At 46.2% G+C, this 26,777-nt stretch overlaps 1 protein-coding gene across 9 annotated transcripts in view; it reads right to left on the bottom strand.

The window, feature by feature from the left end:
• CACNA1C (calcium voltage-gated channel subunit alpha1 C) overlaps positions 1-26,777 on the bottom strand; it is a 553,842-nt gene that overhangs the window by 462,084 nt on the left and 64,981 nt on the right. For all 9 annotated transcript variants that reach the window (XM_073650394.1, XM_073650389.1, XM_073650392.1 and 6 more), the window contains exons 2-3: positions 8,887-9,202; positions 1,474-1,579 (exon numbers count right to left, since the gene is read on the bottom strand). In XM_073650394.1, the coding sequence (XP_073506495.1) occupies positions 1,474-1,579; positions 8,887-9,202 (422 nt within the window). The remainder of the gene's footprint in view (positions 1-1,473; positions 1,580-8,886; positions 9,203-26,777) is intronic.

The raw sequence follows: 26,777 nt of genomic DNA, 5'->3' as shown, positions 1-26,777 counted from the left end.
ACATATCTAATTATATACAGGAGATGCCCAGGTTATACCGGCTGTACATATATAACTATATACAGGAGATGCCCAGGTTATACCAGCTGTACATATATAATTATATATATATTATATATGCTTGGTTTTTTGTCTTGTTTGCATTCTGTGCAATTTAAGGGTGTGGCATCCCCTTTGTTGAGCTGATTAGTATATATGTAGCTTACCACGGGCCTAGGTGGTCTGGAGTTGGGACCCGGTCCTATTTGTCTACCCTTTTATATGCATTACTTCAACTTTGATATACAGTAAGGTTTTTAATATAGACAGTATAGGTACCGTCCCAATTTAGGGTCACCTTGCCGCTGGTGGGACGGCTTGTATACTTTTTTTGATCAAAAATAGTTCACTAAGTACCCTATATTTATTATGCAACTTTGCTTTACATTTATATATAATGATGGTAGGGTATGAGAGATATATTTTTTGTCTTTTGTAGGTTTTGCTGCTATAATTATATACAGGAGATGCCCAGGTTATATCAGCTGTACATGTATAATTATATACAGGAGATGCCCAGGTTATATCAGCTGTACATGTATAATTATATACAGGAGATGCCCAGCTTATACCAGCTGTACATATATAATTATATACAGGAGATGCCCAGGTTATACCAGCTGTACATATATAATTATATACAGGAGATGCCCAGGTTATACCAGCTGTACATATGTAGTTATATACAGGAGATGCCCAGGTTATACCGGCTGCACATATATAATTATATACAGGAGATGCCCAGGTTATACCAGCTGTACATATGTAGTTATATACAGGAGATGCCCAGGTTATACCGGCTGCACATATATAATTATATACAGGAGATGCCCAGGTTATACCAGCTGTACATATATAATTATATACAGGAGATGCCCAGGTAATACCAGCTGTACATATATAATTATATAAAGTAGATGCCCAGGTAATACGAGCTGTACATATATAATTATATACAGGAGATGCCCAGGTTATACCAGCTGTACATATATACAGGAGTTATATACAGGCTATACCCAGGTTATACCAGCTGTACATATATACGGTAGTTATATACAGGCTATACCCAGGTTATACCAGCTGTACATATATACTGTAGTTATATACAGGCTATACCCAGGTTATACCAGCTGTACATATATACTGTAGTTATATACAGGCTATACCCAGGTTATACCCACGTGCTCCACATCACGATATACATAGTACAATAATGTATTCATATGAAATGTGAAACCTTAAAGGGCCGGTAGCCATCACAGCCGGACGCTTATTACAGTCCAGTAGCGTTATAAGAGCAGCGGGTCACACGGGACGGACGACCGATGAATACAATATAGGAACTCAGAGCAGAGATCGCCGCCATCAGAGGCCGAGCTCCTCACCGACGTCCGAGCCGCGGAGGCCGAAAAAACCAAGTAACCCGCCACTTACCAGGTTGGAGTTGGTGGCGTTGGAGTCGTCCTCCGGGAAGGGAATATACACCGCTAAGGCCACACAGTTGGCAAAAATAGTCAGTAAAATAATGATTTCAAATGGTCTGGAGGTTAACGGGTTAAGGAAAAATGGCGGTAAATGGTAACATCGCCCACCCCCATGTAACCATGGCGACACAGCAATACAATTTATACCACATGCATTTTTATTATGTGAACACCCTACATTTTCTCTCCTCCTTAGCGCTCCTGTATGAGAAAAAACGCACAAATATAGATGTCGCCAAAATATCTGAGGTAAATCTGGTCATCTAGCAACCAATCAGAGCGCAGGTCTCATTTCTTAAGCTGCTCTGGTAGAATGTAAGCTGCGCTGTGATTGGTTGTTAAGGGCAGCAAGAGTTTCACACACGAGGCCTAGTAATTTTCCTGGCGGACACCGGCCGTCTCCTCAGGACCTTCTTCCTGTGTAGATAGAGTTAATCCTCAGCGCCTGGGCCCTGACACCGAACATCTGCCTGTCAGATCGGCTCCGCTCCGCCCCATCCCATAATTCAGCACACGTGTGCCAGAATAAACATTCGACCCTCCTTAAGCGTCTCCCTATTTATATTCTTCCTTCAGGCTTGTACATGGCTTGTACTGCATTTCCCAGTACTTATATGGCCTACCTAACACACAACTGGAGGTGGCCACTATGGCCGCCATTACTAGACAGCTGGCTGAGAACCAACATGGCCGCCATTACTAGACAGCTGGCTGAGAACCAACATGGCCGCCATTACTAGACAGCTGGCTGAGAACCAACATGGCCGCCATTACTAGACAGCTGGCTGAGAACCAACATGGCCGCCATTACTAGACAGCTGGCTGAGAACCAACATGGCCGCCATTACTAGACAGCTGCTGAGAACCAATATGGCCACCATCACTAGACAGCTGGCTGAGAACCAACATGGCCGCCATTACTAGACAGCTGGCTGAGAACCAACATGGCCGCCATTACTAGACAGCTGGCTGAGAACCAACATGGCCGCCATTACTAGACAGCTGGCTGAGAACCAACATGGCCGCCATTACTAGACAGCTGCTGAGAACCAATATGGTCGCCATTACTAGACAGCTGGCTGAGAACCAACATAGCCGCCATTACTAGACAGCTGCTGAGAACCAATATGGCCGCCATTACTAGACAGCTGGCTGAGAACCAATATGGCCACCATTACTAGACAGCTGTTGAGAACCAATATGACTGCCATTACTAGACAGCTGCTGAGAACCAATATGGCCGCCATTACTAGACAGCTGCTGAGAACCAATATGGTCGCCATTACTAGACAGCTGACTGAGAACCAACATGGCCGCCATTACTAGACAGCTGGCTGAGAACCAATATGGCCGCCATTACTAGACAGCTGGCTGAGAACCAACATAGCCGCCATTACTAGACAGCTGCTGAGAACCAATATGGCCGCCATTACTAGACAGCTGGCTGAGAACCAACATAGCCGACATTACTAGACAGCTGGCTGAGAACCAATATGGCCGCCATTACTAGACAGCTGGCTGAGAACCAATATGACCGCCATTACTAGACAGCTTGCTGAGAACCAACATGGCCGCCATTACTAGACAGCTTGCTGAGAACCAATATGGCCGCCATTACTAGACAGCTTGCTGAGAACCAATATGGCCGCCATTACTAGACAGCTGGCTGAGAACCAATATGGCCACCATCACTAGACAGCTGGCTGAGAACCAATATGACCGCCATTACTAGACAGCTGGCTAAGAACCAATATGACCGCCATTACTAGACAGCTGGCTGAGAACCAATATGACCGCCATTACTAGACAGCTGGCTGAGAACCAATATGACCGCCATTACTAGACAGCTGGCTGAGAACCAATATGGCCGCCATTACTAGACAGCTGGCTGAGAACCAATATGACCGCCATTACTAGACAGCTGGCTTAGAACCAATATGACCGCCATTACTAGACAGCTGGCTGAGAACCAATATGGCCGCCATTACTAGACAGCTTGCTGAGAACCAATATGGCCGCCATTACTAGACAGCTTGCTGAGAACCAATATGGCCGCCATTACTAGACAGCTGGCTGAGAACCAATATGACCGCCATTACTAGACAGCTGGCTGAGAACCAATATGGCCGCCATTACTAGACAGCTGCCTAAGAACCAATATGACTGCCATTACTAGACAGCTGGCTGAGAACCAATATGACCGCCATTACTAGACAGCTGGCTGAGGACAAATATGGCCACCATTACTAGACAGCTTGCTGAGAACCAACATGGCCGCCATTACTAGACAGCTTGCTGAGAACCAATATGGCCGCCATTACTAGACAGCTTGCTGAGAACCAATATGGCCGCCATTACTAGACAGCTGGCTGAGAACCAATATGACCGCCATTACTAGACAGCTGGCTGAGAACCAATATGACCGCCATTACTAGACAGAGCTGGCTGAGAACCAATATGGCCGCCATTACTAGACAGCTGGCTGAGAACCAATATGACCGCCATTACTAGACAGCTTGCTGAGAACCAACATGGCCACCATTACTAGGCAGCTTGCTGAGAACCAATATGGCCGCCATTACTAGACAGCTGTCTGAGAACCAAAATAGCCGCCATTACTAGACAGCTGGCTGAGAACCAATATGACCGCCATTACTAGACAGCTGGCTGAGAACCAATATGACCGCCATTACTAGACAGCTTGCCGAGAACCAATATGACCGCCATTACTAGACAGCTAGCTGAGAACCAATATGACCGCCATTACTAGACAGAGCTGGCTGAGAACCAATATGGCCGCCATTACTAGACAGCTGGCTGAGAACCAATATGACCGCCATTACTAGACAGCGGTCTGAGAACCAACATGGCCACCATTACTAGACAGCTGGCTGAGAACCAATATGACCGCCATTACTAGACAGCTGGCTGAAAACCAATATGACCGCCATTACTAGACAGCGGTCTGAGAACCAACATGGCCACCATTACTAGACAGCTAGCTGAGAACCAATATGGCCGCCATTACTAGACAGCTGGCTGAGAACCAATATGACCGCCATTACTAGACAGCGGTCTGAGAACCAACATGGCCACCATTACTAGACAGCTAGCTGAGAACCAATATGACCGCCATTACTAGACAGAGCTGGCTGAGAACCAATATGACCGCCATTACTAGACAGCTGGCTGAGAACCAATATGACCGCCATTACTAGACAGCTGTCTGAGAACCAATATGGCCACCATCACTAGACAGCTGGCTGAGAACCAATATGGCCGCCATTACTAGACAGCTGGCTGAGAACCAATATGACCACCATTACTAGACAGCTGGCTGAGAACCAATATGACCGCCATTACTAGACAGCTGGCTGAGAACCAATATGACCGCCATTACTAGACAGCTAGCTGAGAACCAATATGACCGCCATTACTAGACAGAGCTGGCTGAGAACCAATATGACCGCCATTACTAGACAGCTGGCTGAGAACCAATATGACCGCCATTACTAGACAGCTGTCTCAGAACCAATATGGCCACCATCACTAGACAGCTGGCTGAGAACCAATATGGCCGCCATTACTAGACAGCTGGCTGAGAACCAATATGACCGCCATTACTAGACAGCTGTCTGAGAACCAATATGGCCACCATCACTAGACAGCTGGCTGAGAACCAATATGGCCGCCATTACTAGACAGCTGGCTGAGAACCAATATGACCACCATTACTAGACAGCTGGCTGAGAACCAATATGACCGCCATTACTAGACAGCTGGCTGAGAACCAATATGACCGCCATTACTAGACAGCTGGCTGAGAACCAATATGACCGCCATTACTAGACAGCTGGCTGAGAACCAATATGACCGCCATTACTAGACAGCTGGCTGAGAACCAATATGACCGCCATTACAGTTCTCAGGAAAGGAAACAGCACCTCCACTGTCTCCTGTAACGGCATTATGGAGGCTTAGCACAGGCGTGAGGAAAGGCAGCTTTAGCTGTGACTGGACATGAGGTAACTCATGGTCAGTGACAGATATGACACCATTTTTGTTAGTTACTAGATTCCTAATTTGAGGAGCTCTTTAGGTCCAACAGGGTTGTCATCTAGTAATGGAGGCCATAATGGTTTCTTCCTAGATTTCTTAGTAACAGATAATACACTGCACCATTACTATACTATTTGGTGTGGTCTGAGCTCCTCGGGGTGTGGTCTGAGCTCCTCATCGGTGTGGTCTGAGCTCCTCAGGGGTGTGGTCTGAGTTATTCAGGGTTGAGGTCTGAGTTCTTCAGGGTTGAGGTCTGAGCTCCTCAGGGGTGTGGTCTGAGCTCCTCAGGGGTGTGGTCTGAGTTATTCAGGGTTGAGGTCTGAGTTCTTCAGGGGTGTGGTCTGAGCTCCTCAGGGGTGTGGTCTGAGTTCTTAAGGGTTGAGGTCTGAGCTCCTCAGGGTTGAGGTCTGAGTTCTTCAGGGTTGAGGTCTGAGTTCTTCAGGGTTGAGGTCTGAGTTCTTCAGGGATGTGCTGTTATAAATGTAGCCTTAGTTATTCCGAGGTGTGGCCTGCGCTACATGGGGTATGATCTGAGTTACTCAAAAGTGTGGTCTGAGTTACTCAAGGGAGTGGTCTGAGTTGTTCAGAGATGTGGTCTGAGTTATTCACAGGTGTGGTCTGAGTTACTTGAGGTGTGGTCTAAGTTCCTAGGAGTGTGGCCTACATCAGTCAGGGTGTGGTCTGAGTTAATTGGGGTGTGGTCTGAATTACTCAGGGATGTGGTATGAACTACTAATGGGTATGGTGATCTGTTACTCCAAGGGTGTGGTCTGAGTTACTCATGGGTGTGGCCTGAGTTGCCTATAGGTGGGGTCAGAGTTACTCATGGGTGTGGCCTGAGTTGCCTATAGGTGGGGTCAGTGTTACTCATGGGTGTGGCCTGACTTGCCTATAGGTGGGGTCAGAGTTACTCATGGGTGTTGGATGATTTTCTAGGAGGTGTGGTCTTATTCTGAAGTGTATTCTGAATTTTCTAGAGGTGTAGACTGAGTTACTTGGGGTGTAGTCTGAATTAATAATGGATGTGGACTAAGTTACCCATGGGTGTGGATAGAGTTACTCTGAGGTGTGGTTATGGTAACTGAGAGGGTGTGGACTGAGTTACTCAGAGGTGTGGCTTGAAGGATATAGTGTGAATTACTCATGGGCGTGGTCAGAGTTACTCAGGGATGTAGTGTGAATTACTCATAGGTGTGGTCTGAGTTACTCAGGGGTGTGGAATGAGTTACCTTTCGGTGTGATCAGAGTTACTCAGAGGGTGTGGTCTGAGTTACTAATGGGTATGGTCAGTTACTCAGAGGGTGTGGTCAGAGTTACTCATGGATGTGGGCTGTTACCTATAGGTGTGAACTGAGTTTCCTGTGGGTGTGGTCTGAGTTACTCATGGGTGTGGTCAAGTACTCAGAGGGTGTGGTCTGGGTTACTCATGGGTGTGGTCAAGTACTCAGAGGGTGTGGTCTGAGTTACTCAAGGGTGTGGTCAGGTACTCAAAGCGCAGTCTGAGTTACTCATGGGTGTGGTCTGAGTTACTCATGGGTGTGGCCTGAGTTGCCTATAGGTGGGGTCAGAGTTACTCATGGGTGTTGGATGATTTTCCAGGAGGTGTGGTCTTATTCAGAAGAGTATTCTGAATTTTCTAGAGGTGTAGACTGAGTTACTTGGAGTGTGGTCTGAGTTACTCAGGGGTGTAGTCTGAACTACTAATGGCTGTGGACTAAGTTACCCATGGGTGTGGATAGAGTTACTCTGAGGTGTGGTTATCGTAACTGAGAGGGTGTGGACTGAGTTACTCAGAGGTGTGGCTTGAAGGATATAGTGTGAATTACTCATGGGCGTGGTCAGAGTTACTCAGGGATGTAGTGTGAATTACTCATAGGTGTGGTCTGAGTTACTCAGGGGTGTGGAATGAGTTACCTTTCGGTGTGATCAGAGTTACTCAGAGGGTGTGGTCTGAGTTACTAATGAGTGTGGTCAGTTACTCAGAGGGTGTGGTCAGAGATACTCATGGATGTGGGCTGAGTTACCTATAGGTGTGGACTGAGTTTCCTGTGGGTGTGGTCTGAATTACTCATGGGTGTGGTCAAGTACTCAGAGGGTGTGGTCTGAGTTACTCATGGGTGTGGTCAGGTACTCAAAGCGTGCGGTCTGAGTTACTCATGGGTATGGTCAGAGTTACTCATGGGTATGGTCAGTTATTTAGGGGTGTGGACTGAGTTCCTCATGGGTGTGGACTGAGTGTCCTATGGGTGTGGTCAGGTATTCAGAGGGTGTGATTTGAGTTACTCATGGGTGTGGTCAGAGTTACTCAGAGGGTGTGGAGTGAGTTACTCATGGGTGTGGTTAGTTACTCGTGGGTGTGGTCATATACTCAGAGTGTGTGGTCAGTTACTCGTGGGTGTGGTCATGTACTCAGAGGGTGTGGTTAGAGTTACTCATGGGTGTGGTCATGTACTCAGAGGGTGAGGTCTGAGTTACTCATGGGTGTGGTCATGTACTCAGAGGGTGAGGTCAGAGTTACTCATGGGTGTGACCATGTACTCAGAGGGTGTGGTCATAGTTACTTGTGGGTGTGACCATGTACTCAGAGGGTGTGGTCAGTTACTCATGGGTGTGGTTATGTACTCAGTGGGTGTGGTCAGAGTTACTCATGGGTGAGCTAATGTACTCAGAGGGTGTGGTCAGTTACTTGTGGGTGTGGTCAGAGTTACTCATGGGTGAGCCAATGTACTCAGAGGGTGTGGTCACAGTTACTTGTGGGTGTGGTCAGGTACTCAGTGTGTGTGGTCAGAGTTACTCATGGGTGTGCCCATGTACTCAGAGGGTGTGGTCACAGTTACTTGTGGGTGTGCTCAGATACTCAGAGGGTGTGGTCAGGTTACTCATGGGTGTGACCATGTACTCAGAGGGTGTGGTCACAGTTACTCATGGGTGTGATCATGTGCTCACGGTTACTCATGGGTGTGACCATGTACTCAGAGGGTGCGGTCACAGTTACTCATGGGTGTGCCAATGTACTCAGAGGGTGTGGTCACAGTTACTTGCGGGTGTGGTCAGGTACTCAGTGGGTGTGGTCAGAGTTACTTACAGGTGTGACCATGTACTCAGAGGGTGGGGTCACAGTTACTCATGGGTGTGACCATGTACTCAGAGGGTGCGGTCACAGTTACTCATGGGTGTGACCATGTACTCAGAGGGTGTGGTCAGTTACTTGTGGGTGTGGTCAGAGTTACTCATGGGTGTGATCTCAGGAGAACTACCCCCTGAACGCTGTTCCCCTGTAGGGTTGAGACTGCAGGAAGGATACTTCCACTCCACGATGCTGATACAGGCTCTGCGGATGGGGTTTTTCAGGGTGAGACACAGTAACGCCCGTGGCGGCCTCGTCGTTGTTGTGGCCCCTTGTTTTTTCTGCTTGCTATATTGCTGTCTTTTCCTCTGCGTGGAGCTGACCGTGGATATGGTGGCATTGGCCGCACTGCCCATTAACTTAGCCTGGCGAGCAGCATCGATCGCGGCCTGCCAGGAGAGGGCAGCACCTGGGGATGCAATGTGCTCTGTCGCCAGGCCGGGGGTAGAGTTCATGGTGCCCAGTGCAGGGAGGGGGTTCATGTAATTCAAGCCTAAAAAAGGGAAGAAAAAAAAGAAAAACTGTTACATGAAAGCATCATTCAGTAGAAAGTCTGATCAGTCACCTCTAGAGCTGAATTCATAATTCTGTTAGTATACTGTCAGCTCAAAAAATTGAGGGCTTCACGTCTCATTGCTGCCCCCTGCTGGTGTCTTTACCGAGCATGGTCTTCAGAAGTATTGCAACTAAGCCAAGGGTGCTGGATAGCGGGGAACAACTGTGCAGTGCAGCTCTGGATGTGACTGGAGCATAGAAAGAGAACGCAGCCAACTTCAGGAGAAGTATAATAGACAGAAACTCGCTGAACATTATAAAACTCTGCAAAGATAATGTGAACAAAGCACCAGTGACTGTGACCTGTACATTATACAGCAGCGTCCTGTACATTATAGCTCAGCGTCCTGTACATTATACAGCAGCGTCCTGTACATTATACAGCAGCGTCCTGTACATTATAGCTCAGCGTCCTGTACATTATACAGCAGCGTCCTGTACATTATAGCTCAGCGTCCTGTACATTATACAGCAGCGTCCTGTACATTATAGCTCAGCGTCCTGTACATTATAGCTCAGCGTCCTGTACATTATAGAGCAGCGTCCTGTACATTATAGAGCAGCATCCTGTACATTATAGCTCAGCATCCTGTACATTATAGAGCAGCGTCCTGTACATTATACAGCAGCGTCCAGTACATTATAGCTCAGCGTCCTGTACATTATAGATCGGAGTCCTGTACATTATAGATCGGAGTCCTGTACATTATACAGCAGCGTCCTGTACATTATAGATCGGAGTCCTGTACATTATAGATCGGAGTCCTGTACATTATAGATTGGAGTCCTGTACATTATAGATCAGCGTCCTGTACATTATAGATCTGCGTCCTGTACATTATAGCTCAGCGTCCTGTACATTATACAGCAGCGTCCTGTACATTATAGTTCGGAGTCCAGTACATTATAGCTCAGCGTCCTGTACATTATACAGCAGCGTCCTGTACATTATAGCTCAGCGTCCTGTACATTATAGATCGGAGTCCTGTACATTATAGATCGGAGTCCTGTACATTATACAGCAGCGTCCTGTACATTATAGATCGGAGTCCTGTACATTATAGATCGGAGTCCTGTACATTATAGATCGGAGTCCTGTACATTATAGATCGGAGTCCTGTACATTATAGATCAGCGTCCTGTACATTATAGATCGGCGTCCTGTACATTATAGCTCAGCGTCCTGTACATTATACAGCAGCGTCCTGTACATTATAGCTCAGCGTCCTGTACATTATAGAGCAGCGTCCTGTACATTATAGATCGGAGTCCAGTACATTATAGCTCAGCGTCCTGTACATTATAGAGCAGCGTCCTGTACATTATAGCTCAGCGTCCTGTACATTATACAGCAGTGTCCTGTACATTATATAGCAGCATCCTGTACATTATAGAGCAGCGTCCTGTACATTATACAGCAGCGTCCTGTACATTATAGCTCAGCGTCCTGTACATTATAGATCGGAGTCCTGTACATTATAGATCGGAGTCCTGTACATTATACAGCAGCGTCCTGTACATTATAGATCGGAGTCCTGTACATTATAGATCGGAGTCCTGTACATTATAGCTCAGCATCCTGTACATTATACAGCAGCGTCCTGTACATTATAGAGCAGCGTCCTGTACATTATACTGCAGCGTCCTGTACATTATAGATCGGAGTCCTGTACATTATAGATCGGAGTCCTGTACATTATAGCTCAGCGTCCTGTACATTATAGATCGGAGTCCTGTACATTATAGCTCAGCGTCCTGTACATTATAGATCGGAGTCCTGTACATTATAGATCGGCGTCCTGTACATTATAGATCGGCGTCCTGTACATTATAGCTCAGCGTCCTGTACATTATAGATCGGAGTCCTGTACATTATAGATCGGCGTCCTGTACATTATAGATCGGCGTCCTGTACATTATAGCTCGGCGTCCTGTGCATTATAGATCGGCGTCCTGTGCATTATAGATCGGAGTCCTGTGCATTATAGATCGGAGTCCTGTGCATTATAGATCGGCGTCCTGTACATTATAGATCGGAGTCCTGTGCATTATAGATCGGAGTCCTGTGCATTATAGATCGGCGTCCTGTACATTATAGCTCGGCGTCCTGTACATTATAGATCGGAGTCCTGTACATTATAGATCGGAGTCCTGTACATTATAGATCGGAGTCCTGTACATTATAGATCGGAGTCCTGTACATTATAGATCGGAGTCCTGTGCATTATAGATCGGCGTCCTGTACATTATAGATCGGAGTCCTGTACATTATAGATCGGAGTCCTGTACATTATAGATCGGCGTCCTGTACATTATACAGCAGCGTCCTGTACATTATACAGCAGCGTCCAGTACATTATAGCTCAGCATCCTGTACATTATACAGCAGCGTCCTGTACATTATACAGCAGCGTCCTGTACATTATAGAGCAGCGTCCTGTACATTATAGATCGGAGTCCTGTACATTATAGCTCAGCGTCCTGTACATTATAGAGCAGCGTCCTGTACATTATAGAGCAGCATCCTGTACATTATACAGCAGCGTCCTGTACATTATACAGCAGCGTACTGTACATTATAGATCGGAGTCCTGTACATTATAGATCGGAGTCCTGTACATTATAGCTCAGCGTCCTGTACATTATAGAGCAGCGTCCTGTACATTATAGAGCAGCATCCTGTACATTATACAGCAGCATCCTGTACATTATACAGCAGCGTCCTGTACATTATAGATCAGCGTCCTGTACATTATAGAGCAGCGTCCAGTACATTATAGCTCAGCGTCCTGTACATTATAGATCAGCGTCCTGTACATTATACAGCAGCGTCCTGTACATTATAGCTCAGCGTCCTGTACATTATAGATCGGAGTCCTGTACATTATAGATCGGAGTCCTGTACATTATACAGCAGCGTCCTGTACATTATAGATCGGAGTCCTGTACATTATAGATCGGAGTCCTGTACATTATAGCTCAGCATCCTGTACATTATACAGCAGCGTCCTGTACATTATAGAGCAGCGTCCTGTACATTATACAGCAGCGTCCTGTACATTATAGATCGGAGTCCTGTACATTATAGATCGGAGTCCTGTACATTATAGCTCAGCGTCCTGTACATTATAGATCGGAGTCCTGTACATTATAGCTCAGCGTCCTGTACATTATAGATCGGAGTCCTGTACATTATAGATCGGCGTCCTGTACATTATAGATCGGCGTCCTGTACATTATAGCTCAGCGTCCTGTACATTATAGATCGGAGTCCTGTACATTATAGATCGGCGTCCTGTACATTATAGATCGGCGTCCTGTACATTATAGCTCAGCGTCCTGTACATTATAGCTCAGCGTCCTGTACATTATAGATCGGAGTCCTCTGCATTATAGATCGGAGTCCTGTGCATTATAGATCGGCGTCCTGTACATTATAGATCGGAGTCCTGTACATTATAGATCGGAGTCCTGTGCATTATAGATCGGAGTCCTGTGCATTATAGATCGGAGTCCTGTGCATTATAGATCGGAGTCCTGTGCATTATAGATCGGCGTTCTGTACATTATAGATCGGCGTCCTGTACATTATAGCTCAGCGTCCTGTGCATTATAGATCGGAGTCCTGTGCATTATAGATCGGAGTCCTGTGCATTATAGATCGGCGTCCTGTACATTATAGATCGGCGTCCTGTACATTATAGATCGGAGTCCTGTACATTATAGATCGGAGTCCTGTACATTATAGATCGGAGTCCTGTACATTATAGATCGGAGTCCTGTACATTATAGATCGGAGTCCTGTGCATTATAGATCAGCGTCCTGTACATTATAGATCGGAGTCCTGTACATTATAGATCGGAGTCCTGTACATTATACAGCAGCGTCCTGTACATTATAGATCGGAGTCCTGTACATTATAGATCGGAGTCCTGTACATTATAGATCGGAGTCCTGTGCATTATAGATCGGAGTCCTGTGCATTATAGATCGGAGTCCTGTACATTATAGATCGGAGTCCTGTACATTATAGATCGGAGTCCTGTGCATTATAGATCGGAGTCCTGTGCATTATAGATCAGCGTCCTGTACATTATAGATCGGAGTCCTGTACATTATAGATCGGAGTCCTGTGCATTATAGATCGGAGTCCTGTGCATTATAGATCGGAGTCCTGTGCATTATAGATCAGCGTCCTGTACATTATAGATCGGAGTCCTGTACATTATAGATCGGAGTCCTGTACATTATAGATCGGAGTCCTGTACATTATAGATCGGAGTCCTGTACATTATAGATCGGAGTCCTGTACATTATAGATCGGAGTCCTGTACATTATAGCTCAGCGTCCTGTACATTATACAGCAGCGTCCAGTACATTATAGCTCAGCATCCTGTACATTATACAGCAGCGTCCTGTACATTATACAGCAGCGTCCTGTACATTATAGCTCAGCGTCCTGTACATTATACAGCAGCGTCCTGTACATTATAGCTCAGCGTCCTGTACATTATAGAGCAGCGTCCTGTACATTATAGAGCAGCGTCCTGTACATTATACAGCAGCGTCCTGTACATTATACAGCAGCGTCCTGTACATTATAGATCAGCGTCCTGTACATTATAGATCGGAGTCCTGTACATTATAGAGCAGCGTCCTGTACATTATAGATCGGAGTCCTGTACATTATAGAGCAGCGTCCTGTACATTATAGATCGGAGTCCTGTACATTATAGAGCAGCGTCCTGTACATTATAGATCAGAGTCCTGTACATTATACAGCAGCATCCTGTACATTATAGATCGGAGTCCTGTACATTATACAGCAGCGTCCTGTACATTATAGAGCAGCGTCCTGTACATTATAGATCGGAGTCCTGTACATTATACAGCAGCGTCCTGTACATTATAGATCGGAGTCCTGTACATTATAGATCGGAGTCCTGTACATTATAGATCGGAGTCCTGTACATTATAGATCGGAGTCCTGTACATTATAGCTCAGCGTCCTGTACATTATACAGCAGCGTCCAGTACATTATAGCTCAGCATCCTGTACATTATACAGCAGCGTCCTGTACATTATACAGCAGCGTCCTGTACATTATAGCTCAGCGTCCTGTACATTATACAGCAGCGTCCTGTACATTATAGCTCAGCGTCCTGTACATTATAGAGCAGCGTCCTGTACATTATAGAGCAGCGTCCTGTACATTATAGATCAGCGTCCTGTACATTATAGATCGGAGTCCTGTACATTATAGAGCAGCGTCCTGTACATTATAGATCGGAGTCCTGTACATTATAGAGCAGCGTCCTGTACATTATAGATCGGAGTCCTGTACATTATAGAGCAGCGTCCTGTACATTATAGATCAGAGTCCTGTACATTATACAGCAGCATCCTGTACATTATAGATCGGAGTCCTGTACATTATACAGCAGCGTCCTGTACATTATAGAGCAGCGTCCTGTACATTATAGATCGGAGTCCTGTACATTATACAGCAGCGTCCTGTACATTATAGATCAGAGTCCTGTACATTATACAGCAGCGTCCTGTACATTATAGATCGGAGTCCTGTACATTATACAGCAGCATCCTGTACATTATAGATCGGAGTCCTGTACATTATACAGCAGCGTCCTGTACATTATAGATCGGAGTCCTGTACATTATACAGCAGCATCCTGTACATTATAGATCGGAGTCCTGTACATTATACAGCAGCGTCCTGTACATTATAGATCAGAGTCCTGTACATTATACAGCAGCGTCCTGTACATTATAGATCGGAGTCCTGTACATTATACAGCAGCATCCTGTACATTATAGATCGGAGTCCTGTACATTATAGATCGGAGTCCTGTACATTATAGATCGGAGTCCTGTACATTATAGATCGGAGTCCTGTACATTATAGATCGGAGTCCTGTACATTATAGATCGGAGTCCTGTACATTATAGATCGGAGTCCTGTACATTATAGCTCAGAGGTGGCGACCTGCAGAAGCGCTGCCGCAGCTCTGGCAGGGACTGGAGGATGCCCATATGAGGCGGTTGTAATGGCGGCAGTGCGGTTCGCGGGTGCGGTTCGGCTCAGTCTTTTTCGTGTCCCTCCTCACGTCGCTCCTAACAAGGTAACAGTCGGCGGCTGTCTCGTCTCCGTCCCGCCGCAGGCTGCAGCCAATCACCGGGGTCCGGATCTTTCCTCATCACTTTTCTACTGACGGCTAAAAATATCCCCGTGTTATATGAAGGAATGAGCGGCATTCTAGGAGGGGGGCACTTACTTATCCTGGTGATGTCAGGACGAGATCCAGACCCCCGGCCCCTGCAGGACGACACCGGGGATGACGTAGACGCCGATTCTGTCCATACTCCAGTCACAGCCAAAGATGCACTTACACAGCAGACTCACAGGAAAACACATTATGATACATGCAGCTTTGGGGGTGACTAGAGCACAAGACCTGACAGTAATGATGGAAACGTTGGTGACAGGAAAGGTGAATAGTCTATTGCTCCCTGTTATCAGCCAGTTCAGGATGTTTTTGATGTTTTTCAATGGGATGAGTGACAAGAAGTGCAGAAACCTCTCCGCCCCCATGACAACTACTATGTCACATATCGCCAGAGCCGAGGCCGTCCAGAGACAATATCCAGTGTGACTGATATCGGCCCCCGGTGTTCTCCATGGAAGAGGAAGCAGCTCGGCCTGTACGGCGGGTGTCAGAGGGGTCACCACCCGAGGATCCGGGGCAGCCGCCGAACACGGAGCTAATCACATCTGACATTGATTTTCCAGGCTAAAAACAAGCACAGAACAATGACGTTGAGAGGGAGAAATCAACCGGGTCTGGTCACAAGCAGCTCCAGAGCTACATTCACTATTCTGCTGGTGCAGTCACTGTGTACATACATTACATTACTGATCCTGACTTACATCCTGTATTATACCCCAGAGCTGCACTCACTATTCTGCTGGTGCAGTCACTGTGTACATACATTACATTACTGATCCTGAGTTACATCCTGTATTATACTCCAGAGCTGCACTCACTATTCTGCTGGTGCAGTCACCGTGTACATACATTACATTACTGATCCTGAGTTACATCCTGTATTATACTCCAGAGCTGCACTCACTATTCTGCTGGTGCAGTCACCGTGTACATACATTACATTACTGACCCTGAGTTACCTCCTGTATTATACTCCAGAGCTGCACTCACTATTCTGCTGGTGCAGTCACTGTGTACATACATTACATTACTGATCCTGAGTTATATCCTGTATTATACTCCAGAGCTGCACTCACTATTCTGCTGGTGCAGTCACTGTGTACATACATTACATTACTGATCCTGAGTTATATCCTGTATTATACGCCAGAGCTGCACTCACTATTCTGCTGGTGCAGTCACTGTGTACATACATTACATTACTGATCCTGAGTTACATCCTGTATTATACTCCAGAGCTGCACTCACTATTCTGCTGGTGCAGTCACCGTGTACATACATTACATTACTGATCCTGAGTTACATCCTGTATTATACTCCAGAGCTGCACTCACTATTCTGCTGGTGGAGTCACTGTGTACATACATTACATTACTGATCCTGAGTTATATCCTGTATTATACTCCAGAGCTGCACTCACTATTCTGCTGGTGCAGTCACTGTGTACATACATTACATTACTGATCCTGAGTTATATCCTGTATTATACGCCAGAGCTGCACTCACTATTCTGCTGGTGCAGTCACTGTGTACATACATTACATTACTGATCCTGAGTTACATCCTGTATTATACTCCAGAGCTGCACTCACTATTCTGCTGGTGCAGTCACTGTGTACATACATTACATTACTGATCCTGAGTTACATCCTGTATTATACTCCAGAGCTGCACTCACTATTCTGCTGGTGCAGTCACTGTGTACATACATTACATTACTGATCCTGAGTTACATCCTGTATTATACTCCAGAGCTGCACTCACTATTCTGCTGGTGGAGTCACTGTGTACATACATTACATTGCTGATCCTGAGTTACATCCTGTATTATACTCCAGAGCTGCACTCACTATTCTGCTGGTGCAGTCACTGTGTACATACATTACATTACTGATCCTGAGTTACATCCTGTATTATACTCCAGAGCTGCACTCACTATTCTGCTGGTGCAGTCACTGTGTACATACATTACATTACTGATCCTGAGTTACATCCTGTATTATACTCCAGAGCTGCACTCACTATTCTGCTGGTGCCGTCACTGTGTACATACATCACATTACTGATCCTGAGTTACCTCCTGTATTATGCTCCAGAGCTGCACTCACTATTCTGCTGGTGCAGTCACTGTGTACATACATTACATTACTGATCCTGAGTTACATCCTGTATTATACTCCAGAGCTGCACTCACTATTCTGCTGGTGCAGTCACTGTGTACATACATTACATTACTGATCCTGAGTTACATCCTGTATTATACTCCAGAGCTGCACTCACTATTCTGCTGGTGGAGTCACTGTGTACATACATTACATTACTGATCCTGAGTTACCTCCTGTATTATACCCCAGAGCTGCACTCACTATTCTGCTGGTGGAGTCACTGTGTACATACATTACATTACTGATCCTGAGTTACATCCTGTATTATACCCCAGAGCTGCACTCGCTATTCTGCTGGTGCAGTCACTGTGTACATACATTACATTACTGATCCTGAGTTACATCCTGTATTATACTCCAGAGCTGCACTCACTATTCTGCTGTGCAGTCACTGTGTACATACATTACATAACTGATCCTGAGTTACATCCTGTATTATACTCCAGAGCTGCACTCACTATTCTGCTGGTGGAGTCACTGTGTACATACATTACATAACTGATCCTGAGTTACATCCTGTATTATACTCCAGAGCTGCACTCACTATTCTGCTGGTGCAGTCACTGTGTACATACATTACATAACTGATCCTGAGTTACATCCTGTATTATACTCCAGAGCTGCACTCACTATTCTGCTGGTGCAGTCACTGTGTACATACATTACATAACTGATCCTGAGTTACATCCTGTATTATACTCCAGAGCTGCACTCACTATTCTGCTGGTAGAGTCAGTGTGTACATACATTACATAACTGATCCTGAGTTACATCCTGTATTATACTCCAGAGCTGCACTCACTATTCTGCTGGTGCAGTCACTGTGTACATACATTACATTATTGATCCTGAGTTACATCCTGTATTATACTCCAGAGCTGCACTCACTATTCTGCTGGTGCAGTCACTGTGTACATACATTACATTACTGATCCTGAGTTACCTCCTGTATTATACTCCAGAGCTGCACTCACTATTCTGCTGGTGCAGTCACTGTGTACATACATTACATTACTGATCCTGAGTTACATCCTGTATTATACTCCAGAGCTGCACTCACTATTCTGCTGGTGCAGTCACTGTGTACATACATTACATTACTGATCCTGAGTTACATCCTGTATTATACTCCAGAGCTGCACTCACTATTCTGCTGGTGCAGTCACTGTGTACATACATTACATTACTGATCCTGAGTTACATCCTGTATTATACTCCAGAGCTGCACTCACTATTCTGCCGGTGCAGTCACTGTGTACATACATTACATTACTGATCCTGAGTTACATCCTGTATTATACTCCAGAGCTGCACTCACTATTCTGCCGGTGCAGTCACTGTGTACATACATTACATTACTGATCCTGAGTTACATCCTGTATTATACTCCAGAGCTGCACTCACTATTCTGCTGGTGCAGTCACTGTGTACAAACATTACATTACTGATCCTGAGTTACATCCTGTATTATACTCCAGAGCTGCACTCTCTATTCTGCTGGTGGAGTCACTGAGTACATACATTACATTACTGATCCTGAGTTACATCCTGTATTATACTCCAGAGCTGCACTCTCTATTCTGCTTGTGCAGTCACTGTGTACATACATTACATTACTGATCCTGAGTTTCATCCTGTATTATACCCCAGAGCTGCACTCACTATTCTGCTGATGCAGTCACTGTGTACATACATTACTGATCCTGAGTTACATCCTGTATTATACCCCAGAGCTGCACTCACTATTCTGCTGGTGCAGTCACTGTGTACATACATTACATTATTGATCCTGAGTTACATCCTGTATTATACTCCAGAGCTGCACTCACTATTCTGCTGGTGCAGTCACTGTGTACATACATTACATTACTGATCCTGTACTGATCCTGAGTTACCTCCTGTATTATACTCCAGAGCTGCATTCACTATTCTGCTTGTGCAGTCACTGTGTACATACATTACATTACTGATCCTGAGTTTCATCCTGTATTATACCCCAGAGCTGCACTCACTATTCTGCTGATGCAGTCACTGTGTACATACATTACATTACTGATCCTGAGTTACATCCTGTATTATACTCCAGAGCAGCACTCACTATTCTGCTGGTGCAGTCACTGTGTACATACATTACATTACTGATCCTGAGTTACCTCTTGTATTATACTCCAGAGCTGCACTCCCTATTCTGCTGGTGCAGTCACTGTGTACATACATTACATTACTGATCCTGAGTTACCTCCTGTATTATACTCCAGAGCTGCACTCACTATTCTGCTGGTGCAGTCACTGTGTACATACATTACATTACTGATCCTGAGTTACCTCCTGTATTATACTCCAGAGCTGCACTCACTATTCTGCTGGTGCAGTCACTGTGTACATATATTACATTACTGATCCTGAGTTTCATCCTGTATTATACTCCAGAGCTGCACTCACTATTCTGCTGGTGCAGTCACTGTGTACATACATTACATTACTGATCCTGAGTTACCTCCTGTATTATACTCCAGAGCTGCACTCACTATTCCGCTGGTGCAGTCAATGTGTACATACATAGCATTACTGATCCTGTACTGATCCTGAGTTACCTCCTGTATTATACTCCAGAGCTGCACTCATGATTCTGTGGTGACCTCACTGTATTGGGGGCTGTTGAGGATCTTATATTGGGGGCTGAGGTGACCATACTGTGTAGGGCGCTGTGGAGGACATCATACACAACACATCACCAAACCCCCCATCAGACCATGAATACATGACCAGTCATCAATAGTACTTGAATACAGCACCAGAACAACCATCACTACATAAATACGTCACCAGAACCACCATCAGAACAGGATTACGTCACCATAACCACCATTAGTACAAGAAAACGTAATCAGAACCACCATCAGTACATGAATATCATGAATATATCACCAGAACCACCAACAAAACAGAAATACGTGACCAAAACTGCCGTCAGTACATGAATAAGTCACCAGAACCACCATCAGAACAGGAATCAGTCACCAGAACCACCTTCAGTACATGAATACATCACTAGAACACAAATATGTCACCAGAACCACCATCGGTACATGAATATGCCACCAGAACCACCATCAGAACAGGAATATGTCACCAAAATCACTATCACTATATGAATACGTCACAAGAACTACTATCATTACATGAATACGTCACCAGAACTACCAGCAATACATGAATAAGTCACCAGAATTACCATCAGAACAGGAACACATAAACAGGACACACATCAGAACAGGAAAACAGCACCTGAACAACCATCACTACATGAATATGTCACCGGAACCACCATCAGAACAGAAATACTATTACGCATAGCGGGCTCACACGGTGTGGTGGATCGACTAATCCCAAGGTCCAGGTGGGCACATGGGCCACGGGCGTCAGTGTAGCAGCTAGATGGAGCACGTGGAACAAGGACACGTAGAGTGCAAACTAAAAGTTTAATAAAGTCCTGGAAACCACTGGGAGATATCACAGTTACTGAAGAACGTAGGCAAACAGGAAACGTCATGGAGATGCAGACAGGCGGCAGAACACCAGAGTCACAAGAAAGTCTAATACCATGGAAGCCGCACACAGCCAGGAAGACGTCCTGAAAACCGCAGGTGGGAGTGAAGAAGAGGTCCTAGAAGATCGTGGACAGGTAGCAGACAAAACTCCCGAGTGACAAGAAAGTCTAATACTTTGGTCTTCCACAGACAAGTATCAAGGTTACTGGAAACCACAAACAAGTACATAGCAATAATGGAAACCGCAGGTAGGTAGGCAGCAAGGTTACTGGAAACCGCAGACAAGTAACTCAGGGACTGAAAACCATAGACAAGCAGGAGACGTCCTGATGAATGTGAACTGAAACTTTGCTCAGCAAACTGAGTTACCACAAGTCTCAGAGCAATACCAAGACACAGATGTGTCTCTGGGGAGTCTTTATATAGGCCTTGGAAATACAACACATGGATCACGCTGGGCTACTTGCAAAGACCGATGTGGAACAACAAAAAATCAAAAGGACCGGGGCATGTGCGTAACAAATATGTCACCAGCACCACTATCACTACATGAATACGTCACCAGAACCACCATCACAAGAGGAATACATCACCAGAACCAACATCAGTACATGAATATGTCACCAGAACCACCATCACAAGAGGAATACATCACCAGAACCAACATCAGTACATGAATATGTCACCAGAACCACCATCAGTACATGAATACGTCACCAGAACCACCACCAGTACATGAGTACATCACCAGACCCACCATCAGTACATGAATGTCACCAGAACCACCATCAATACATGAATATGTCACCAGAACTACCATCAGTACTCGAATAAATCACCAGAACCACCATCAGTATATAAATATGTCACAAGAAGCACAATTATTACATGAATACGTCACCAGAACCACTAGGAACACATGAATACAGCACCAGAACCACCATTAGTACATCAATACAGAACCACCATTAGTACATGTGTAGCACCCTGAGGATTCGGCTGCTACAGGGGTATTGCACCTCAAGCCAGAGGTGTGATATTCCACTCCCGGGTAAGGATGGAGTGTGGAACTGAGCTCAGTTAGCTGCATACACTACATACATCCCATTTCCGAGGGACAGACCGATGGTACTCCCACTAGGTATATGTGCAGGTACGACAGTGTCTGTCCCTGGCTGGAGTGGGAGGGGGGTGGAACATCCCAGTAGTGTAGGGGCAGATAGGGGGAGCAGTCTGGGTAAGGCTAGGAGCTCATTGGGTGCTGGTCACCTGAGCTCACACATAGAGGGAGTATATAAGGTGGGAACCATCTTAGATCAGGGTCAGTCAGTCTTCTGTAGAGAGTCAGTCAGTCCTGAGAGAGGTCCAGGAGCGCCTGCAGAGAGAAGAGAGAGAGGAGAAGAGAAGGACCCAGAGGGGGAGAAGAAGGAACCCCAAGAACCCAGAATTAGACCAGAAGGGTGAAGGGTTGGCACGCAAGGGAACCGGATCCCAAATTAGTGGAGGAGAGAAACAACCCTCAGCTAAGAACCGGAGGCTGCGACATTACATGTGGAGCAGCCCCTCACCAAGTCCACAAGGAAGGCACACCAGGTATAGGGTCAGGGAACCCCGAAGAGGTGCACCCAATAGGAGACCCGAGGGAGCCGGACATAAGTGGACCCCTGGTGAGAAAGGCCAGTAGAGAGGACAGTCAGAAAGGGAGCTCAGGACCACGCTCCAGAATTGCTAGGGGGTTGGCCGAGTCCAGGACCTGGTGGACGCAGCACGGCTCGGGCGGTCACTCAAGGCCAGAGTGACCAACAGAACAGCAGTAAGTAAAAACCCTGAACTGCACAGCCCGACTCTGAGTCTTCTTACCATCCACACTGCATCACCACTACCACCATCCTCTACACCTGACCCCCTGAGGCTATACCCCTCCCGTTGGGGGTTATACTACCGGAAGCTGCACACACACCACCAGCCTCAGCGGACCCTGCTGCAGCGGCGGCTGTATTGACCGCAAATCAACGGGTGGCGTAGTCGACACTAAGAACACTAACAACATCTGTAAAGACTGCCACACACGGAGTTTGACACCCTGGGCACGGACCGGGTCACCGCCACTCGGAGACTACAACCCCCATCTGATCCGGCTCCGGGTATCCCCCAAACAACACTGGCCCAGGGGGCGCGTCACATGAATTCGTCAACAGAACCTTCATCAACAATCACTTTATCAATAAATAAGGTCTGTTTAGTTACCATTAGGGTATCTGTCAAATGCTGGATTGAAACCAAACGGCCCCTATTATAGTAAAGCTATATCAGTTTAAGCATCTCATATTTCCTGGTTTTCTCAGCGCTGTCTGGCGGTATACATTAGTACCTACAACTCGCAGGCATTGGTGCCCGGTTCTCACTATGGTTCGGGCATCTCAGAAATGTGTTTACATCAGAAGAATCTGGAGACAATTACTGGACTGTGAGTCAGGGACACGAGCGGTGAGGGCCCGGCCCGACCTGACGTCATTATCGGGATCACACTGGTGTCATCATCCCATATCCTCTGAGAACATGAAGAAGGAGGGACCTTTTTGAATGTTTTTGCGTTGACCACATTGGACTATAGCCATATAGTGCCCATACAGGGTCACACAGTCCTAGAGTAATACGGTCATATAGTGCCCATACAGGGTCACACAGTCCTAGAGTAATACAGCCATATAGTGCACATGCAGGATCACACAGTCCTAGAGTAATACGGCCATATAGTGCAAATACAGGGACTCGCGGTACTAGAGTAATACGGCCATATAGTGCCCATACAGAGTCACACAGTCCTGGAATAATATGGTCATATAGTGCACATACAGGGACTCGCCGTACTAGAGTAATACGGCCATATAGTGCACATACAGGGTCACAGAGTCCTAGAGTAATACGGCTATATAGTGCTCATACAGGGTCACCCAGTCCTAGAGTAATACGGCCATATAGTGCACATGCAGGATCACACAGTCCTAGAGTAATACGGTCATATAGTGCACATACAGGGACTCGCGGTACTAGAGTAATACGGCCATATAGTGCCCATACAGAGTCACACAGTCCTGGAATAATATGGTCATATAGTGCACATACAGGGACTCGCCGTACTAGAGTAATACGGCCATATAGTGCACATACAGGGTCACAGAGTCCTAGAGTAATACGGCTATATAGTGCTCATACAGGGTCACCCAGTCCTAGAGTAATACGGCCATATAGTGCACATACAGGATCACACAGTCCTAGAGTAATACGGCCATATAGTGCAAATACAGGGACTCGCGGTACTAGAGTAATACGGCCATATAGTGCCCATACAGAGTCACACAGTCCTGGAATAATACGGTCATATAGTGCACATACAGGGACTCGCCGTACTAGAGTAATACGGCCTTATATTGCCCATACAGGGTCACACAGTCCTAGAGTAATACGGTTATATAGTGCTCATACAGGGTCACACAGTCCTAGAGTAATACGGCTATATAGTGATCATACAGGGTCACACAGTCCTAGAGTAATACGGCCATATAGTGCACATACACAATCACACAGTGTTAGAGTAATACGGCCATATAGTGCACAGAGGGTCACACAGTCCTTTAGTAATACAGCCATATAGTGCTCATACAGGGTCACACAACACTATAGTAATACGGCCATATAGTGCACATGGAGGGTCACACAGTCCTATAGTAATACCGTCCTATAGTGAACATACAGGGTCACACAGCACTAGAGTAATACAGCCATATAGTGCACAGACAGGTTCACACAGTCCTGGAATAATATGGCCATATAGTGCACATAGAAGGTCACATAGTCCTAGAGTAATATAGCCATATAGTGCACATACAGGGTCATACAGTCCTAGAGTAATATGGCAATATAGTGCACATACAGGGTCACACAGTCTTATAGTAATACAGCCATATAGTGCACATACAGGGTCACCCAGTCCTGGAGTAATACGGCCAAACAGTGCACATACAGGGTCATACAGTCCTAGATTAATACAGCCATATAGTGCACATACAGGGTCATACAGTCCTAGAATAATACGGTCATATAGTGCACATACAGAGTCACACAGTCCTAGAGTAATACATGCAGCCATATAGTGCACATATAGGGTCACATAGTCCTATAGTAATGCAGCCATATAGTGCACATACAGGGTCATACAGTACTGAAGTAATACCGTCATATAGTGCACAGAGGGTCACACAGTCCTATGGTAATACAGCCATATAGTGCAATTACACGGTCACACATTCCTGGAGTAATACGGCCATATAGTGCACCGCTGTACTGAAGTAATACCGTCATATAGTGCACATAGAGGGACACACAATACTGAAGCAATACCGTCATATAGTGCACATAGAGGGTTACACAGTACTAATTCAGTCATATAATGCACACACAGTCCTATAGTAATACCGTCATATAGTGCACATACAGGGTGACACAGTCCTGAAGTAATAAGAACATATAGTGCACATACATAGTCACACAGTACTATAGTAATACCGTCATATAGTGTACATACACAGTCCTACAGTAATATCATCCTATAGTGCACATACACAGTACTATAGTAATACCGCCCTATAGTAATACCGTCATATAGTGTACATACAGTCCTATAGTAATACAGTCATATAGTGTACATACACAATCCTATAGTAATATCATCCTATAGTGCACATACACAGTCCTATAGTAATACTGTCCTATAGTAATACCGCCCTATAGTGCACAGTCACACAGAGCTCAATCATCGCTCTTCGATAATCTCGCACAGACAGCCGTGTCCACTTTGTTAACCCTTCATGTTCAGTGGACATATGTCGCCCCCCGTCATCCCCTCATGAGTACAGCAAAGGTTCCTTTTCTTAGGTCCTTACATTCAGGCTCTCATGTTGTACCGCCTGGGGTAATCGTGACCCCGCGACACGGTGACCTCACACCCGCGGGCCGGAGATTGGGGAGAACTTCTATTAATCTGGATGAATAGTTAATAAACGATGACCCAGAGCAAAGTGATGAAGACCGAACCGAAGCTGCGGCTGCGCCCAACACTGACGGCGCAGGGAAGGACGGCGAAGGGAAGGATGGCGAAGGGAAGGACGGCGAAGGAAAGGACGGTGAAGGGAAGGACGGCGAAGGAAAGGACGGCGAAGGAAAGGACGGCGAAGGAAAGGACGGCGAAGGAAAGGACGGCGAAGGAAAGGACGGCGAAGGGAAGGACGGCGAAGGGAAGGACGGCGAAGGGAAGGACGGCGAAGGGAAGGACGGCGAAGGGAAGGACGGCGAAGGGAAGGACGGCACAGGGAAGGACGGCGAAGGGAAGGACGGCGAAGGGAAGGACGGCGAAGGGAAGGACGGCGAAGGGAAGGACGGCGAAGGGAAGGACGGCGAAGGGAAGGACGGCGAAGGGAAGGACGGCGCAGGACAACGCAGGGAAGGACAGCGAAGGGAAGGACGGCGAAGGGAAGGACGGCGCAGGGAAG

This window comes from Phyllobates terribilis, unplaced genomic scaffold, assembly GCF_046119375.1.
Source record: "Phyllobates terribilis strain yellow unplaced genomic scaffold, ASM4611937v1 Scaffold_10__3_contigs__length_209671492, whole genome shotgun sequence".
Taxonomy (NCBI): Eukaryota; Metazoa; Chordata; class Amphibia; order Anura; family Dendrobatidae; genus Phyllobates; species Phyllobates terribilis.
The sequence above is the reverse complement of the archived record's forward strand: the minus strand, read 5'-3'. Positions and strand labels throughout refer to the sequence as shown.